General features: G+C 34.5%; 2 protein-coding genes and 1 long non-coding RNA gene across 3 annotated transcripts; 1 reads left to right on the top strand and 2 right to left on the bottom strand.

The window, feature by feature from the left end:
• The first annotated feature begins 514 nt into the window (after positions 1–514).
• On the top strand, positions 515–1,288 carry LOC120173522. Its single transcript, XR_005521070.1, has 2 exons — positions 515–833; positions 1,077–1,288. It is a non-coding gene; the product is annotated as an uncharacterized LOC120173522 (long non-coding RNA).
• Positions 1,289–3,215: 1,927 nt separating this feature from the next.
• Positions 3,216–9,377, bottom strand: LOC120173532 (protein tesmin/TSO1-like CXC 5). Its single transcript, XM_039180667.1, has 8 exons — positions 8,710–9,377; positions 6,999–7,103; positions 6,420–6,597; positions 5,423–5,779; positions 5,118–5,218; positions 4,947–5,041; positions 4,058–4,477; positions 3,216–3,817 (listed from the first exon to the last, which is right to left on the bottom strand). Exons 1-8 carry the CDS (start codon positions 8,997–8,999, stop codon positions 3,519–3,521), a joined length of 1,845 nt encoding a protein of 614 aa, XP_039036598.1. The 5' UTR covers positions 9,000–9,377; the 3' UTR covers positions 3,216–3,518.
• Positions 9,378–10,383: 1,006 nt separating this feature from the next.
• Positions 10,384–11,276, bottom strand: LOC120173492 (cyclin-dependent kinase F-1-like). The gene is made up of 2 exons (XM_039180645.1): positions 11,099–11,276; positions 10,384–11,006 (listed from the first exon to the last, which is right to left on the bottom strand). The coding sequence occupies exons 1-2, from the start codon at positions 11,274–11,276 to the stop codon at positions 10,384–10,386; spliced, it is 801 nt and encodes a 266-aa protein (XP_039036576.1).
• Between the last annotated feature and the right edge of the window lie 9,248 nt (positions 11,277–20,524).

Below are 20,524 nucleotides of genomic sequence, written 5' to 3'. Positions count from 1 at the left end.
TGTTCAACCATGTATTTATTTATTTATACATGCATTGTATTTTATCTTTATTTTTAATTTTTCTTACTATCGGAGGTCTTTCACGGAAGCTGCTCTCAACCTGGCGATGGGGGTAGCCTACTACCCTACCTCGCTCTTACCCATCACATATGAGAATAGGGTTTTATTGTTGTTGTTGTATATGTAAGGAGACGCAACATAATACATGTATACATTAATATACGCCTTATATATAAATGAGAGGTTAAAATACAAGTTATAGTGAAGAATAAGGATTAAAGTGTAAAAACATAAAATGACTAAATAAACCCCAAATATTACGTAGGACTATAATAAAAAATATCAAAACAAAATGCAAGATAAACAATAACCAATAAGTAAAATGGACTGAAACAAAATGTGTGAAAAATAAACGGCTCAAACTAAAAAGAAATAGACTTCATTACATGATCAAAAAGGAAGATCTATAAGTTACAAAAGATCCAAGGTATGAATAACCCATAATGAGTAATACTTTTAGTTTAGAAACCCTAGTTGCTTATTTCTTTCTCCCCAACCGTCTCCCTCAAAACACTCTCCTCTCTTTTCTTTTTCTTTGGAAAGACGGCCGAAAAAAGGGCCATGGTTGTCGGATCAACGCCAGTTAAGGGTTACACGACCCCTAAACAGCCCTCTTTCGAATCATAAAACTCCAAATCAATCCCTCCAACTCCGAAAACCCCACAAATACTGATCTTATGTTTAGATTTAAAAGAAAATGTGTACCTTTGGTTAATGAAGAGGTGCTCTTCGTTCCGATGAAGAAACGACGGGTCCTTCACCTGAAAGATAAGGTTTTTCGTATGTTTTCTTCTCTCGTTTTTTTAACTCGGATTTCTAGTCATTTAAGTCTCTTTCCAACGCTCCTATTTCTTTTCAAAAACCCTCCCCACTTTTTATCAATGGTGATCTCTCCTTATCCTCAGATTTGGTGGTGTGTTTAATTAGAGTTGGTGGAAGAAATGAAAGCCACCACTAAAAGCCCGGATTTTCTGGGGTTTAAATATTTTTTTTAGATTTGATTTGATTTTGGTTAGGTAAACTATAGCTGAACAGTGGTGGCTCGATGACCTGAGCTGACGGTGACGACTCTTCTCCTCCTTGACGGCGGCAATAGTAGTGAGATTAGGGTTAGGGTAGATTTGGTTTTTGTTAGATTTAGGTTGATTGAGTTTAGAGTTTAATTTTGGCGATTTAATGTAATTGGGCTTGAAAAAAATATATGGAAAATAATTTTAATATTTTAATATTTAATAATTAATATATATAGTTTAAAATAAAAAAATGAATGTTTAAAACTCCGACGAAAACGGATGTGTACAACTATTATTATGTGCATAATAAAAAATAAATATTATAATTAATTAAGTTATTTAACTTAATTAATAGTTTTAAGATATATGCATAATATGATTGACGTATAATTATATTATACATAATATATACAATAAACCTGAAACAATATACGGGAAAACATATGAAAATATAATCATTGAATCTAAAATGGATAGCTGATATTAAAATTTTGTGCATTAATATTATCTTTGTTCGTTTTTAGTTTCCACGGAAAATGGAATAATAAAATTTGAGGTATTTTACGTGACCATAAAGGGGAATGTTTCATCCGGTTCTCAAAGTCATAGGCTGGGTTGAATCCTTAAGAGCAGAGTTTGCAGCAGTCTTAGAGGCTTGCACTGTTTTCTATTCATCCAGGTGGTTATCTTCTTATAAATTGATAATTGAATCCGATTGCTCACCGTCAGCTGGATCTACAACCCCAGATCTTCCCCTTTGCTACTTCGTGAGGAAGCTGGTAATTGTAAAGACTTTTGTCAGAGTGCGGATTGGAAGGTATGCTTCAACCACAGAGAAAGCAACACTGAGACACTTTTTAACACAAGAAGGTATCTCTTGATCTTCACCTATGTACTGGGAAAAGGTAAACGCATAACGCAGTGCCTAAGATTTTTGTTTCGGTGAGCTTGGGTATATGTGTCGGAGCTGTGTTTTGATGTGGTGGTGGTTCTTATTTGCTTTGTTTTGATTGCCTTGCTGATTTTTTTATGTTTCTTGTGGATTTGAGTAGAATTGTTATTGGTGTTGTGATGTTGTTGGTTCTTTTGTTTGATTTGGTGGTAATGCTGGGGTTGTTAATGAAGACGCAAGATTTTTGGCGGTTACAAACTTTTGTGCTGAGATATAGTTGAGGCAAGATTGAAGATTGACAAGATCACTTGTGGTCTTCAGGTTTTATTTTTCGTTTTGTGTGATGAGTTGGACTGCTTGTTTCGTTCTTTGTTGCTTTGTAGTTTAGTTGGTTTGTGTTGTGTTGTTGGATGGTAGCAATCGGGGATTAGCTTGCTCACCTCTAATCTGTTTAATTTGTTGTTTGTTGTTGGTACGTATATATGGCTCAGTAAGGTAAGGCTTTTAGAGGCGAGATTTGTGTGATGTGTTAGAAGTTTTGGTGTGTGAGTTTAGTTTTGGTGCTTTTGGTTTGTGGTGTCTGTTTGGCAAAGCGGAAGCGTGGATTACGCAGAATTGAAGCAATTTGCTGCTTGATCTTTTGGATGGCATGGTTGGTTCATTTGAACTAGTTTGAATGGGTATTGATATTTTGTGGGGCTGATTATGCTCAGTTGTGTTTATGTATTTGATGTCTCGTTCAAATATAGTTAGAACCTTTTTGTCGACACTAACTTGAATACTCTTTTTGCTCTTTTTAGGTGTAAGGAGGTTTTTTAATGAGATTGAGGTGAATGTGTCATCTCGTTGTATGATTGCAGCTATTTAATCATACTTCTACCGTTCAAAAAAAATTTGAACTTCATCTATCCATTTAGATTCATTCAACCAATGACTATATTTTCATATAAAACTAATGAGTTTTGCTGTGTAAATGGACCTTACCCTTTATATATATATCAAATAGTCTCAAAATGTATTAAATGATGGTAGAAGAAGAATTCTAATGAACAAAATAGACATACAAAACAGACTCGATGCTTTGGAAGAATAAAGTATATACATCAATAAGGGGACCATGCACATGCAAATATGCATGCAGCCAATAGTATTATAAGAAAGAACTTGAAAAATATTTAATTTCAATGAAGAAATAATATACATATAAACATTAAGAACATCAATGGTTAAGGCGAATGGCATGAATACGACAAGACCGTGACTTCCCAATTAAAGCACCAATCAGCTTTTCTGTTGGATACAAGTCTAAGCTACCTACTCCATCAAGAGTTATAAAATTCCTCTATGTTTTTGCTAAAAAAAAGAATGGATTAATGAGAGGGCATGGCCATTGAGGCAAAAAACCCGATAAATAATTAAAACATGGGAGAGATTAATTCAATCACTGGTCAGTGTCAAAAATGATGTCCACAATCACTTTGATATTGCATCAAAGAGTAAGGTGGAGTGAATGGTGGGTCGCAAACTCGCAATAGTGCAGAGAAACTGCAATATCATACCTTGGACTGATTGTCAGCATTTAGGATCTTTACATCTGTTTTTTCGGTTTTTGATTCAGCATCCCCATTTTCAGGATGGGATGGACCTCTAGGCAGATCATTATTGCCGGCGTTGACCACCACAGCAGCCATCTGAGATGTCTTGACCGTGGGTGGACTGACATTTTTTGCAGCTCCATTGGCATCGGATCCTTGTTGAATTCCCATCTCGGTTCTGCCCAGTTCGATTCTATTGCTCGGGGGACCTCTTTGACTACCAATGTCTGTTCTTGCTAATGACGAACATTGCGTTTCTGTGATCAAAATAGAGCAGAAATGTCAATTCCCAATAGTTTATGCATTATGAAAAAGATGATACACCATAAAGTAGATGACATAAATTGAAGTTCACTTTCTGCCACTCTGCCTCTCCTTGATGTATTACTCGTGTTAGAAAGCTGGGTATAGTTTCCTCATTTGAGTTTCTCTTTTTCTATATGCACAATATAATTAGTTATGAATCAAATTTTCATAACAGGGAAATGGAAACTTGCCTTTTCTCTCTCCGAAAGTGATAAGCCTATTGAGACAATCTCGGAACTTTGTCAAAACAATTCTTTCCTGCTCGGCATAAATTTCAGTCATGAGCTGTCCAAAAGGCAATTTTGAAGATGTGCTGCAGCCATGGCCCATGCTCCTTTTAGGAGAAGCTGTGGCCATGAACATTGTATCTTGTTCATCACACATCAATGCCAAAGTTCCCGGAGACATGGGCCTTCCCTTTGGCATATCAACACCACCCGATCTGGTTTCTTCAGGGCCAGTTTTATCAGCCTGGTTTGCACTTGAACCATTGTCAGCCATGGTTTTCTCGACATCAACATCCTTCTGGTTCGGAAGCCTGTCTTGAGTGGATGATGCAATGGAAGTTTCTGCATGATCTTCTGTCCGATTTTTGGTCAAAATTCTCTGATCTGAATGTGTGCAGAAATTGAAGGAACAACATTAAATATATTAGTGGCAAACCCATTAACCTATTCACACTCACTCAAAAGTTACTTGCTAAAAACAAATTCAAAACTAACAAAAGAATTTCTTTTAGTGGGATCATGCGTCCAACTATAATTTCTTACAAGTACGGGCAAGAACGGTCTAACATACAAGAATATTTACGGAAACGGCATCAATGCCAATATTTAAAACTGCTTTAATACATTATTCATTGACAAAAGAAGTCTAAACTCTAAACTTAAACGCTGATACTACGTATTCATTTGAAAGAAGGAAATAAAATTTGTTTCTATGAACTGCTAGAGATGAACGCAATGGCATAGCAAGTATAAGTTGATCATCATACATGATAATACTCACTGTTTAAGCACTAAACTAAGACAGGATTAGATGCTACAAGTTTAGACAGTTATCTGAATGTTTCCCATTTACCTGATAGTGTTTTGGCAGCTTCTCCTGATAGAACTACCAAAACAGAGCAAAGCTCCTTGAAGTCCTGCTTTTGAATTATGTCAGCTAACAGGGACCTTCCACCAAAATCCATAAGTTAGTTTCCTGAACAATCAGGCTAAAAATATCTTTTGATCAAGACTCGCCATTTACCTATATGTAAATTTTGAAGGGCCTATGGCAGCAGCTGTACTAGAGCGAGAAACTGATGAAGACATGGAAGAGGAAGGTGCAGAAGCTCTGATATGATGTGGCTGATTAACAAATAAAAGAAGTAGCAAATGTAAGTTCTAAGAGCATAGCTAAAAGTAAATTTGTTAAAGCCATTATGGTAACAAGGGAAGCAAGAATACTGAGACAAGAGAAGAACTAGCTGGCACGTAAAGTGTAAATGAAACAAAATAAAAAGTGTTTTCCAATACATTTGTCAATAAATATTCATGAATAAGATATTTTACCTGAGGAAAGCTTCCAAGACTTGGAACAGCTGGATCCTTGGCGGTTGACCCAAAGAACTCCTGACCTTTTCGCTTTTTGGACACAGGAGTGGATGCATAACCATAGGACCCAATAGCTCCAGTTATGGCAGCATTTACTGCCCGCTGAATATATGCCATATTGTTGGCATGATCACCGTGAAATAGAGCCTGTCTCTCTTCACTTCCCTCAATATTTTTGCACTCCAGGCATTTACAGTTTTCAGAGCAAAGAATGTTGGCTTGGAAACACTCGCAATACTTTTTAAGGCACCCAGATTTCTTACAATGGCATCCCTTGTTGTGCTTTCCCAAAATTAAAACTTCCCCTGCCTCTTCCTAAAAACAATTCAATACAAATTACTATGAGAATGCCAATTTAGCAACCTCTATCATATAACGACATTCATGCTAAACTTTGAATTTTATATTTTGTTAAATAATTTTTTATGAAGGAAATGATCCTCTCCTTACCACTACTTAAAAAAGTAGTGAAAATTTCCACTACTGAGTAATACACGTCCAACTAAATCTACTGCAGAAATTAGAACGATTTTAAATTAACAAAGATAAATGAAAGTTAATTAAAAAGGAAAAATTAATAGAATAAATATTAAGCTTAGATTTAGTTGAAACTTGAAAGTGTATTACTCACCCTTGGATCTTTTCCTTTGCAAGAATCTAACCAGATAGAGTACAGAAAAAAATGTTTCAACTGCGTACAAAAATAAAATGTATAGCCATACATTTAAATAAAAGAATACCATTTTAGAAGGTTCGGTATATTCCGAACACCCATCAATGAGTAAAGGCAACGAAAAATTTACCCTTGCTAGACATTTTAATGAAGGCATATGAACATTGGTATCTCCATGATAAAAATTAGCTAAAAAATTATGGCTTTCTGTTGAATCAATATTGTGCAAAATCAGCAAGGTAAAATGTGAATTAAAATGAAATAAAAGTTCGGACATCATACCCTGCTATCCCGTGTGCCATGTGGGCTGCTTGCAATTTTTGGTCTGAATGCATTTGGATTGCGCTCCAAAGTTGCTTCAATAGCATCTCGTCTTGCGGTTTCATTCTCAACATTGTTATAACAATTAACACAGTTGCATCCATCACAATATATGCCAGATGCAAAGCACTCACAGTACCTAGTCATGGCATTGCATAATTAACTTTCTATATCTTATACCATGAAACAAATTGATTACGGTTCGCATACAAAATGGCTAACAGAAAAAAAAATCATACACAATGAATAAGAGAAAACAAATACTGCTACAGTACTGTCTAAAATGTCTAGGCAATAATAGCCTACATAAAAGTTGCATGTAAGGAAGAAAACCAGTTTCTTCTCTAGAACATGAAACATTTAATACAGAATCTATAATTTCATGCAAAAAGAGCCCAATGCAGATAAGTCTAAGAAATTTGTTACTAGCCAACAAGCAAAACAATAACAACAGCAGTTAATAAGACATCAAGAGCTGAGTAGAACTGTATCGTGGAAGAGTTCATTATGCCAAAAGAGCATAAAAGTCAATGTACTTACAGTTTCAGACACCGAGAATGTTTACAGTTACACTGCTTCTGCTTCTTTGGAGTGCCATCTTTTAGTTCATTTGGTCTCGGTTTTGCTTTTGGGAATTCTGGTTTCCTGAAGTGAGCAAGAAATAAAGAAAAAAATAAAGCTACAGGACAGGTAAATAACTTACATATTATTTTTTTTACAAAAGAACTGATATATTTTAAAAGCACTCCTGCTGTTCATTGAACCCATATCTCCTGCAGTTGTTTAAACCATTTAAGCTTTCATAAATTAACTTCCATAAATGTCACACAAATTATCGGTAAGGGTGTAAGAACAGAAAGATTAACTGAAGGAGTATAAGACAAGTTTCATTCCAATTAAAGGTAAGAAAGGGGGAAAATGACCAACATCGTAATGTCCAAGAAAAATAATGTTCACATCCTACCACCGCACTAGATTCTAGACAGAAATAACGGAAAACAATCAGTACAGAGCCTAAGAAGCTTTTGATACTTAATTTTAGTTGTTAACATGTCATGCAGGACCACTGGGTTAGACAGAAAGTACAGGTAGCAACGCTCACTCATGAAAACACTTTTTGCTACCAATGCTCGTGAATGGCAGCAATCCAACCCTCTAGTGCTCCAACACTTAAAATGATTCCAGTGCCCTAGCAATCCAGAGCTCCAACGCTTCACTCCTCCAGCACTTCAGTACTTCAACACTCTCAGGTCTCAGTGTTTCAACACTCCACTGCTCTAGCACTCCAGGGTCTAGTGCACCAAGAGTTTGCTGCTTCAGTGCTACAATACAGTGCTCTAGCATCTACTCTTCCAATACTGCAACATTTCATTCCCTAGTGACGTAGCAACATAAACAAATTCTGTAGCGTGTACATAACTACAGCAGAAAGAGCAGTGAAGCTAACCCTGAAATCAGTGGCAGGATTTTTGGGTTTACTTCACATTGGGATTTTCTGGAGTGCTTCTGAGAAGTGAAGATTGTTAAGAAGCCTCCTTCTTAACCATTTTTTTCTTAGGAATGCATCTTTCCCTCTAAAATATTCTAACCACCACACTTTTTATCTTCCCAAACTACTTTTTTCTTTCCTTAATTATCTGCATTTGTTCTTCAAAATCTACTTCAATCTTCCTCTTCAAAATCTCTGCCAACATTTTATATTACTAGTTTGCATAATTTTCTCACCCTATCAAAAGAAACCCTCTACAGAAGCTACATAAGGTGAAAGATAAAGCTTGGAGAAAACCAATTTCCAAAAAAATCAATTGATTCATATCTTAATTCAAAAACAATGTTTGATGAAGAAATCAAAGGGAAAAAGAAGTTAATTTAAAGGAGAGACAGATACAAAAACACCAAATAACCTCCAAATAGTCACATCCCAAAAGAAGCTCCATTATTCTGTTAAAGCAAAAATAACTAACTTTCCTACAATCCCATTTCTTACAGAGGGGAAAAACAGAATTTGATGCAAACATAACTGATACAACAAAGTTAGTGTTTAGGCATAAGAAAATAAAATGTCAAACAGGACAGGAAATGTGGGGATACTGTAACCAATAGTTCCTTACAAGCTACACTCTCGATAAGGAAAAGAAACACGAGCTTAAATTTTGTTAAACACGGACTAACGAAATAGCAAACACCGAAAAAGTAATAATAATTACAACAAACTAAAAGAGAAGCAACAATTTTTATCGGAAAAGCTTACACAACTCTGACCGAGGCAATAGTAAAAGGAGGTTGCGCAGAGACAACAGAGGTGGTTGCCACCACTGGCGGCTTTATCTGTTGCTGCTGCTGCACAGTCACTGCAGCCGAAGACGAAGGCACACCTATCCTTCGGGTGGATTGCGGATGTTCCGGAAAATTAACACCTCCAGAAGAAACCCCGCCAAAACCGGCAGTGAAATCGAGCTGCCTTGCTAGCTTCTTCGCAGGAAAATCCGCCGTATCCGATTGCACATTTTTTGGCGGGATTGCACCTCCTCCTTCCCCCATCCAATTCCAACCCAATTTCAAAAAATATATAAAAATATATTTTCACCACACAGCCAAAGCTCAAAAATCCACCAAATAATCTCACAAATTACCTTAAATCAGCTCAAATTCACACACTTTTAAGTCCAAATCTCAATCTATAATCTCAAAAACCCAAAATTATTAAAATAACCTCGATTCCCCCAAGCTCGAGATTTCCACCACGAACTTTCGAAACATCGAGAAGATTCAGAATCCGATCGATGCATAGAGAGAGAGATATAATCTAAAGAACAGTACAGAGAGCAACAGTAAGAGTTAGGGTCTGTAAAGCAGTTATTTTTCAATAATGGAAAAAGAGAAGCAAAGGTGTGAAAGGAACCTTTTTTTTTAATGTGTTTGGTTCGATGTTTCTTCTTCTCTTCGTCCCTCGTTTCTCCTCCCTCTCGCTTGCTAAGTTTTTGAAATTTCAATTTCATTTTAGTCAATTGGATGGTGGAGATTTGTGTGAAGTTGGGATCCGACAGTTCATGTTCAAACGATTTATCTGACGGGTAGAATTCATAGGTGTGGGTATGAAGTGTTTCTGAACGTTGAACTGATTCCATTAAACTCTCTGGTGTTCCCCACGAGCGATGTGGTGTTATTCAAATCTAAAATCTCAAAAAAAAAATTCTTTTATTATTAAAATCACGTAATAAGATTAACATTTAAAAAACCAATTTGCTCAATCTGACGTTGGCGGCAGCTACTACCCACTTCTCTCTTATCCCATTGTATATGGGAATAGGGTTTTGTTGTTGTTGTTATTTAAAAAACCAACTTGTTTATCAAATTTTTATAATATTTTATATTTTATGTAATTTATATTACGTATAAACTAAATATATAAATACATGTAATATATTATAGAGTAAACATTAAACAGCGAGTTTAAATTTTAATAAGAAGAAAACATATAAATATTAAATTAAAAACTTTTTTAAGATAATAAGTTTGGATTATTTGCAGATATTAACAGGTTTTATACAAATATTTTCAAGTTATAAACTCAACGTGAATTTGACCCATAAACACCTTCGAGTTATAACCATTTTAAGTTTCGGTTTCAGGTCATTTTGAGTTCTGAATAAGTCCCGATTGTATAATTTACGCATAGTACAAAGATTAATAGCAAAGCGTGGCTCATAATTAAAGTGAAATGATTTGTAAACTGCATAATCCATGTTATGAAATCCTATTTACTAAGTTCTCACAGATTCATGATCTTCATCTCTAATTTCGGGTTTTAACTTTATAACTATACCTCAACCAAAATGGAAACATATAACCTAAGCATCCAATATACCTCAACACAGAGCAAACTCGAGGTTGTATGGAAAAGCCACTGCCTGTGGTCTCGACCTTAAAATGGCTGCCCAAAGTCACCGGAATCAGTCTCGGATCCCATGTCATCATAATCATTCCACCCGCCTGGTGAATCCTCATCATGGCCATTCATTGCAAGAGATACATGCAGCTCAGAAATGGGAAGTGGCAGAGGTTCTTCATTGAAATACTTGTCATTCAGCAGCTCCATTGCAGTAGCTCTATTAGCTGGGTTATAACAAACAAGTCTTTTCACAATGGAGATTTCATCTGGTGGCCTATTGGGTAGGCAGGCTCCTAAACTGATCGGATTTTCGATCTTGGTGAAAGAAATTATTTTGTAATCAGGAAGTTTAGAACAGCTTGGCCAGATTTCTTCAGTCAATTTTCCAAGAAAATTGATGATTCTGCCGAGCTGATCGATGTCAGAAATCCCAGGAAAAAAAGGTTCAAGGGTTAGAAGCTCTGAGAAAATGCAACCCAATGACGACAAATCTACCTCCATTCCATAGTACGTCGATCCATAGAGTAGTTCTGGCGCTCTGAACCAGCGAGTACCAACACAAGATGTTAGAGCACCGTCTCTGTCATCCCCACCCTCTTCAGTCTCGTATGAGTAAGAACTCTTGAGAGGATCATCGTCAATGTCACTTATTGTACCTGTTGCAAGACAAGATGAGCATCCATCCTTAGTACTTGTTTCTTTGTCAGTTTCATCCATGGCATGTCGTTTAGCCTTGAGCTCAACTAACTGTCTAAGATATTTTTCTCTGTTCGTATCTTCCACCACTTGCTTATTAAATCATTGATCTGGCAAACTGGGAGCATCAGGACAACATCTAATGGTGGAGTTACATTTTCCTGATATCTCGTGGTTTGCTCAACCAGCAGGTGTTGGTTATCATTAAGACCATCGAATCCAGGCTCCATGAGTATCTTTGCCTGGAAACCAAGCCAAACAGATGTGTGACACGGGAAGATGACAACTGGCAAGTAAAACAAAATTACATGTTCATCGTACGCTAAACCAGATAGTTCTTTGCATTCTTGAGTGTCGAGTCAATTGAAATGATGAAATAACTAATAGATGGTGAATTTATAATTAAAAAAGTTGGTAAAAGTTTGAGAGAGAAAGTAAACAAATGAATACAAGAATTTAGAGTGATTCGACTTTATCAACCAAAGTCTATATTAACTACCGTAGCTATCTATACTAAGGATTTTCAAAAATTCACTAATTTGTATCTACCATTGAGGATAAGGTGTAACCATACAACTCCTCAATAATTATACCCTCAATTCTTGAGACACCCTCTCAAAGAGAAAATTACAAATTATAAACTTATAAAATCCTCACTAGAAATGTGTTTGCACAATTCAAGAACAAATAAGAACACTTGAAAAATAAATACAAATGAATACAAAGTGTTATTTGAAAACAAAAAGAATTTTGAAAAATGTTGACTTGATTTGGCTCAAATTTGTTGTTTATGGTTTCTTTTTTGTCTCTTATCTTCATAAATGACTTGGGACCTTGGTTTTATACTTCATCATTCAATTCCAACCGTTTGCATTTTGTGAGAGTGAATAGAGCTGTTGGGGGGCAGTTTCCCTTATTAAATGTTGCTCAGAAGCTTATAGTATCGGTATTCGATCTCTTAATATCGATACTCCCTACATTAAATATAAAAATTTAACCGTTGGAAACTATAGTATCGATATTCTCACAAGGGTATCAATACTACTATATTTTGTAGTATCGATATTGTACATAGTATTGATACCATTTTAGTATACTGGAATTTGACGAATTCAAAACAAAAAAGGTAGTATCAGTACCACCGCTAAGAGTATCGATACTACTACACTAAGTAGTATCGATACCGTATATAGTATCAGTACCATTTTAGCATTTTGTTTTGACAGTATCGGTACTGTCTTAGCAGTATCGTACTACTTCATTGTTTTAGGCTTCAACATCGATATCTGTATCGATTGTTCTAGCAGTATCGGTATACTATGCTTAAAAATCATTTTTGACTTGATTAAAGTTCGAAACCCTTAGTAAAAATTATTTTTAAAATATTTCCAGTATATGACTCAAATTTTCAGTAAAATTAGGAATAAAATTGACTTTTAACTTTAAAGAATAATTTATATATTCGAATGATTGAATCGAATATAGTCTTAAAATTTGTAAAAACTATTTAATAATTTTTGGTATATCAAAATATTAAAGTGTTTTCAACAATCCCCTTTTTTATATAACAAAACATTTAAAAAATTTAAGATTTTTTTATAAAAAATAATCCCCCTTACTCTAACATTTCTCCCCCTTTTTGTTAAATAAAAAAGATACAATTAAGACTAAACAAGATATATAATATAGATGTGAAGAACAATATGCCAAAAAAGTTAGTCAACATAATTAATATCCAAAAGACAATGGGTATTGTCATAACAAACGGAAACATGGTTGGAAACATGTGAAATATGATATATATATATATATATATATATATATATATATGATAATCCAAAACATAAAAGAATTACCAATTCCAAAATATCAAAGGCTAAGAAATTCAAATGAAAATGTAAGTTCAAAGTATGACATTGCAACACCAACGAAAATACAATTGGCAAAGCAAAAACATCAAGCATCCGACAGAGGATCAGAATCCGAAGGAGGTGCATGGAAAGAATCAAAGTCTCGAGAGAGAGCATCGAGCCTATCCGTCACCACGTCGAATCGAGCTAGGATGTCGCGTCGGGAATCCATATGCATTACTTGCAATGCCAACTGCCGAGACACTATCTCGGATACCTGAGACCCCAAGGCAGTAAAGTGGGACTCCATAGAGGCAAACCTTAAGTCCAATGTCTCCATCAATGACAGAAAGTAAGGAGGCATCTCACCACCCACTCTAGGAGGCTCACTTAGGAACTCGATTAACAGGATCATCAACATCATGTAAAACATCATCGTCCTGAAGTAAAGTTGGAGTCAGAGCCGCTCGAGATAAACTAGCACCAGGCGTCTCTTTTGGTTTCTTTTCCCAATTGTCTCTAACTTGAGTCCATCCCGACTTGCAGAGAGAGGTAGATCGATTTGGGTACCCAAGAGGATATCAATATTGACTCTAAGACTGACTTTTATAAAGAAATTACTAAGAAGACATCCATAAACCAGAGATTCAATCCTCTTAGAAGGAATATGGTTCACGGTGTCCAGTAGTTCACCGAAGATGATTTGAGCAAGATTAATTCTTTTATTTTCTTGAAAACAATAAATGCACCTTATGTCAATGCTTCGGAAAGAGGAATATTTGCCTTCAATGGTCGAAACCACCAAGAGATAATCAAGTGAAGTATCCTCTCATGAAAGTCAATGATGTTTGCGCTCTTCCCTACTTCTAAGTTGGAAGGGATGGTGTCTCGCTCGTTATCAATCCCGGTGTTTTCTAGGCCAAATGCACAGCAATGGAGTCGAAATCAATAGTAATGTATTCACCCAAGAGATAGGAACGAATACTTTCTGTATGAGTACGAGCTTCATTTTGGACACAAACCGCATTAGAATAGAAAATGAGGATGAGTTGGTGATAGACAACGAGTTTGACTTTGAACGTGTTATCAAATTTCCAAGCTTTAAGAAGGGGAAGTTATTTAAAATTGATGGCGTTCATTGCCGAAATTGAAGGAAGACGCTCACCCCTAAGAGCATACAATTCGAAATGGTTGAGATATCGTGAATACAGATTGAAACAATTTGGTTCATTAAAACACTAATTCACGATGGTAATTTCATTTTGATTGGGATTAGGATTCGACGGAGGACTAGGAGGTGGATTAGCACGAGAGGAAGATGATCGTGGACGTTTGTGAGACATGGTAAAAGTAAGGATAAAGGTAAAACCTACAAAGAAAGACAATACATATATAATGCATTCAGTTAATACCAAAACTCAATATTAGTCCACAATTCAAGGCATTATATAACTAAATTAATTTTAAATATATATATATATAATGGGCCAAAAGGAAAATAGTGTTAAGAGAAACAAAAGTATATATATATAATGTGTATATAAGTATGTAATTTTTTTTAATTTCGAATTTGAAGAATTTTGGTTAAAAATAATGTAGATTATAGTGTAGAAATACAAAATAACTAAAGTTCATTCACTAATTTGCGCAAAAACTAACTAAAAATATGTTTAAATTCGAAAAGAAAAAAGTTAGGATTTAAAAAAAATTACCTTGAAGAGTAGTATTGAGATGGAATTTGATGATGAATGCATGAATTTGATGATGCTAGAAAGTTGGAATGATGAAAATCAACGCAAAAATGACTTCAAAACGATAAAATGAAGTAAATTTTTGAAGTAGGTCAGGGAGGTTTTTCGACTGAGCTTTAGAGAGTGAGGAAGAAAAATGAGATTTTAGGGCATTATAACCTACACCCAACCTGGAGTATCGGTACTCCAATGGGAGTATAGATACTTCAAAGAAAAAATTTGATGGTATCGATATCGAGTATCGTACCCTATTGAGGCTGCAAGAATAGTATCGGTACTTGAAGAACAATATCGATACTGACAAAGAATAGTGTCAGTACTGGATGAATAGTACTGATACTAAGTGCACAGAATAGTTCAAAAATGCAGCAGAAACAAATAGGATGCATATTTTAAAGCATAAATAGTGATGTAGGCAACTTTAATTGGGAAAAGCAAATATGTTCAAGCAAATAAATACATATTTAAGCATAATTTGAACATATTATTAATTATCATGAACATCATAAACTCTCCCTAACTAATAGTATAGAAGGCATTAAAGAAGTCATTTTGCATGTATTTGTTATAAAATCATAAAAGTGCATAAATTATTTAAGCACAAAGTCAAGGTAGGTTGGTTAGACCTAATTCTCTCCTAAGTGCCCAAAATCTTTCTTTGTCTAAATGTTTTGTAAAAATGTCAGCTAGTTGATGCATAATATCTACATATTCTAGAACTATGTTTTTTTAGACATGATCTCTAATAAAATGATATCTAATTTCTATATCTTAGCTCTAGAATGTTTGATGGGATTTTTAGTGAGACAAATAGAACTAGTATTGTCACACTTGATAGGAATGGTACCCACATCAATTCCATAGTCTAAAAATTGTTGTTTCATCCATATAACTTGTGCACAAGAACTATCGACAGAAATATATTCCGCTTCGGTGGTAGATAGTGCAACACTATTTTTTTAAAACCAAGAAATTATCATATTTACTGGAATTGACATGTATCGGAGGTGCTTTTTCTATCTAATTTGAAACCTCCATAATCCGCATCCGAGAAAGCATGCAAGCTAAAGCTAGAGTCTCTAGGATACCAAAGTCATATGCTAGGAGTGTCCTTAAGGTATCTAAAGATTCTCTAAATAACTTCTAAGTGAGACTCCTTAGGACATGATTGAAATCTAGCACATAAGCAAACACTAAATATAATATTCGGTCTACTTACGGTAATATAAAGCAAAGATCCAATCATAGACCTATAAATTTTAACATCAACACACTTACATTCTTCATCTTTGTCAAGCTTTGTAGATGAGCTCATAGAGTGGCTTGGGGTTTCACGTTTTCCAATCCAAACTTCATGAGCATATATTTGATGTATTTTGCTTGATTGATGAAAATGTCATATTTTCTTTGCTTGATTTGGAGACCCAAGAAAAATGAAAGCTCCCCCATCATGCTCATCTCAAATTCACCTTGCATTAGCTTAGTAAATTCTTGGCAAAGAACGTCATTAGTAGAACAAAAAATTATATCATCAACATAAATTTAAACTACTAATAAATCTTTACAATTGTATTTTATAAACAAGGTATTGTCAACCTTCCCCTTTGAAAAAAAATTCAATAAGAAAAATTGACAATCTTTCATACCAAGCTCTAGGAGCTTGTTTTAAAACATACAAAACTTTTTTCCATTTGAAATCATGATTTGAAAATTTGGAATCATCAAAACCAGGAGGTTGTTCCACACATACTTCTTCTTTTATAAAACCATTTAAAAATATACTTTTAACATCCATTTGAAATAAAGTAAATCCATGATAACATGCAAATGCTAGTAACATTCTAATAGCCTCCATCCTAGCCATGAAAGCATAAGTTTTATCAAAACATATTTCATCTTCTTGAGAGTACCCTTGAGTAACAAGTCTAGTCTTGTTTCTCACTATATTATCACTTTCATCTAATTTATTCCTAAATATCCATTTAGTACCTATAATAGACTTATTACTAGGTATTTCAACTAATGTCCACACTTGACTTCTCTCAAATTGATTTAACTCATCTTGCATAGCTATAATCCAATGTTCATCATTTAATGCTTCTTTGATATTCTTAGGCTCTATGCATGAGATAAATGCAACATAATTACAAATATTTTTAAGAGAAGATCTAGTGGTTACCCATTTGGATGGATCATCCAAAATTTCACCATTCTTTACATAATTGTACTCCCTTGGGTATGTGACTTCCCTTTCCTCTAGAGTTAGATTCTTGAAGAAATCTTGAGTTTCCTCATTCTTCACTTCTTTTGATGATGATTTACCAACTTCATTTGGATTTAAGATAACTATATCATCATCAATACAAGAATCATTCCTCGAAATGAGATTATCATTAAAACAACATGTATTATCTCTTCTACCACTAGAGTTCTTTTATTAAAGACTCGATAAGCTTTAGAATTTAAAGAGTAACCAAGAAAATCCCTTCATCACTTTTAGCATCAAATTTGCCAAAATTGTTTTTTTCATTATTTAAAACAAAACACTTGCATCCAAAAGGATGAAAAATAACTAATGTTAGGCTTTTTATTTTTGAAAATTTCATATTGAGTTTTCTTTAAAATAGGCATAATCATTACTATATTAATCACATAACAAGCGGTATTTGTAGCTTCCGCCCAAAAATATTTTGGCAAATTATTTTCACAAAGCATAATCCTAGCCATTTCTTCTAAAGTTCTATTTTTCCTCTTAACAACTCCATTTTGTTGAGGGGTTCTAGGGGCTGAGAAATTATGGCTAATTTTATTTGAATTACAAAAACCACAAACCCAAGATTTTCAAATTCGGTTCCATGGTCACTTCTAACACTTAAATAGAGTAACCCTTTTCATTTTGGATTATTTTAGAGAAACTGATGAAATTTTCTAAATATTCATCTTTTTTACTTAAGAAAAGAACACAAGTAAACCTAGAGTAATCATCAACCAATACAAATGCATATTGTTTTCCACCCAAGCTAGTAGTTCTAATAGGCTTAAAAAGATCTATGTGGATCAATTGTAATACTCTACTAGATGATACAACGTTAATAGGTTTAAAGGAAGTTATTTTGTGCTTGCCTTTAGCACATGCATCACAAATTTTATCAAGATCAAATTTTATATTTGGCAAGCCTCTTACAAGATTGCTTTGAACAAGTTTTTGTAAAACAATCATGCTAGCATGTCAAAGTTTCCTATGCCACAACCAACAGTCATGCTCATCTTTAGCAACTAAATATACATTAGACATGTCAATATTATCTAGATGCACCATGTAAATATTTCATATTCAATGACCAACAAGCATAATCATATTAGATGCAATGTCAACAATTTTGCAACCATTAGACTCAAATACGACATTGTATCCCTTATCACATAATTGACTAATACTTAGAAGATTATGATTTAACCCATTTACATATAAAACATTTTCGATAAGAATGGAAGAGTTGTTACCAATAAAACCAATTCATTCAATGTGACCTTTTGAGTTGTCACCAAAGGTTACTACTCCTCCACTTTTAGCATTAAGCTCCAAGAACTGACTCTTATCACCAGTCATGTGTCTTGAGTATCCACTATCAAGGTACCATGAGTTTGAACTTTTGTTTTGTGCCTTGTAGCAATGCTCCTCCACCTACAAACATAGATTAAGTTTTAATTTTTGGTAGGCATTAGTTCCCAATAATCTAGTCCCCTTAGGTATCCATTTTTCTAGGATATTCTTGTCTTTAGTTGTAATGAGTCTTTTAGGGACCCATATGTTTCTAACAACTTTCTTATTTGAGGTTCTTTGGGGACCTCTATGATTGTATGGTTTAAAGTTATTTCTAACATAGTTGGATTTATAATTTTGCCCTTTTTAAAAACGATTTGTTCCAACTTTGTTAAACGAAGCTTTAAGATCATCAAGTTTCTTTTCATAATCATCATGAACCTTTGAAAGTAGGTTGTGCAAGTCATGATTTTTCATTTCAAACTCCTCTAGTTTGACTTGCATATCCTTGACCTTACTTTCAAGTTCATTATTGGTCTTGGATAAGAGATCATTTTCATTTTTCAATTTTGAAATATTTTTCTTATGTTTTGAAAGCACGATCTCAAATTCCAAGGCTAACTCATCATAAACCTCTTGAGACTCATCAAAAGAATATTCATTTAATGTAGATTAGTTAAAGGTTACCTTAGATTCTCCCTTAGTGACCATGAGACACAAGTTGGCTACCACTTCCTCCTCTTCATTTGATGACTCATCATCACTCCATGTAGCTACATGTGCCTTGTGTTTCTTCTTGGAAGATCCCTTATTCTTTAATTGTGGGTAGTCAAATTTAACATGCCCTGACTTTTCACACTCATAGCAAATTATGGTGTCCTCCTTGGATTCATTCTTAAAGTCTTCTTTTCTTTGGAATCTTCTTCCTTTGTTGGACTTCATGAATCTTTTGAATCTTTTGGAAAATATTTCCATTTCTTCATCCTCATCTTCATCATTTGAGTCTCTCTCTTCTTTGGTGGGCTTGAGAGCAATTCCAATCTTTTTCTTCTTTTCCATTTCTTTCTTTTCTTGATATTCTTCTTCTTTCACCATCATCTAAGGTAAGAGTCTTTATATTCTTTGCTTTAACTATGGCGGTCTTCTTGGATTACCATGACTTGGGAAGGCTATAGATCATCTTTCTAACGAGCTTCTTGTTAGGAATATCTTCTCCAAAGCCTTTGAGACCATTGACAGTAATCGAAAATCGATCGGTCATGGATTTAATGTCTTCACCCGGTCTCATCTTGAAGTTTTTGTAGTTATGATTGAGAATACTAATTTTAGTTTATCTTACCTCATTTGTTCCTTTATGAGTAACTTCAAGTATCCCATATCTCATTGGAATTGGAACAAGATAATACACTCCCATATTCATCGGGGCCAAGTGCACAAAATAGAATGTGCATTGCCTTTGCGTTGAGTTGGAACAATCTCTTTTCTTCTTCACTCCACATTTCTATTTCTCTAGTTGGAGTAGAGTGGCCTTTCATCATGATTCTCCAAGCTCCCAAATCAATTGCTTGAATAAGGAGTTTCATCATATTCTTCCAATAAGCATAGTTGATTCCACTGAAGTATAGAGACTTGTTGATGGGTTGAGAGTCACAAACAATTTTGAAATTTGATGTAGAGGCCACGAATGACTTGGATGACGATTGAACTCTTTTAGGATCTTCTCAAGAGGTGGTTAAACCTTCCAATGAGTCTAGTTGTGATATCAATTATTGATTCAATCGAAAGGATGAAATAACCAAGAGGGATGTGAATTGGAATTAAAAAAATTAGTGGAAGCTTGAGAGAAAAAGTAAACAAATGAACACAAGAATTTAGAGTAGTTCGACTTTATCAACCAAAATTTATATCCACTACCTTAGCTATCCACACTAAGGATTTCCTCAAATTCACTAATTTGTATCTACCTTTAAGGAAAAGGTGTAACCTTACAACTCCTACAAGAATTATACCCCAAATTCTTAAGACACTCTCTTAAAGAGAAAATTACAAATTGCAAACTTATAAAATCCTCACTAGGAATGTGTTTGCACAATTCAAGAACAAATAAGAACACTTGATAAATGAATACAAATGAGTACAAGAAGTGTTCTTTGAAAGCAAAAAGAATTTTGAAGAATGTTGACTTGATTTGACTCAAATTTGTTGTTTATGACTTTCTATTTTGTCTTTTATCTACACAAATGACTTGGGATCTTGTTTTTATACTCCCTCATTCAATTCCAATCGTTTGAGTTGTTGTGAGAGTGAATAGAGTCGTTGGGGCAGTTTCACGC

The sequence above is a fragment of the Hibiscus syriacus genome, unplaced genomic scaffold (genome assembly GCF_006381635.1).
Source record: "Hibiscus syriacus cultivar Baekdansim isolate YM2019G1 unplaced genomic scaffold, ASM638163v2 tig00111954_pilon, whole genome shotgun sequence".
Taxonomy (NCBI): Eukaryota; Viridiplantae; Streptophyta; class Magnoliopsida; order Malvales; family Malvaceae; genus Hibiscus; species Hibiscus syriacus.
Note: the sequence above shows the minus strand (reverse complement) of the source record. Positions and strands in the feature narration are given on the sequence as shown.

Coding starts and splice junctions, on each gene's coding strand:
- LOC120173492 (XM_039180645.1), bottom strand. CDS start 11,276: ATGGAGCCTGGATTCGATGGTCTTAATGATAACCAACACCTGCTGGTT. Junction 11,007..11,098: donor AGAGAAAAATATCTTAGACA/GTTAGTTGAGCT, acceptor GTCTTGCAACAG/GTACAATAAGTGACATTGAC.
- LOC120173532 (XM_039180667.1), bottom strand. CDS start 8,999: ATGGGGGAAGGAGGAGGTGCAATCCCGCCAAAAAATGTGCAATCGGAT. Junction 6,598..6,998: donor CATTCTCGGTGTCTGAAACT/GTAAGTACATTG, acceptor TGCCATGACTAG/GTACTGTGAGTGCTTTGCAT. Junction 5,042..5,117: donor CCTTCAAAATTTACATATAG/GTAAATGGCGAG, acceptor TTTTGGTGGAAG/GTCCCTGTTAGCTGACATAA.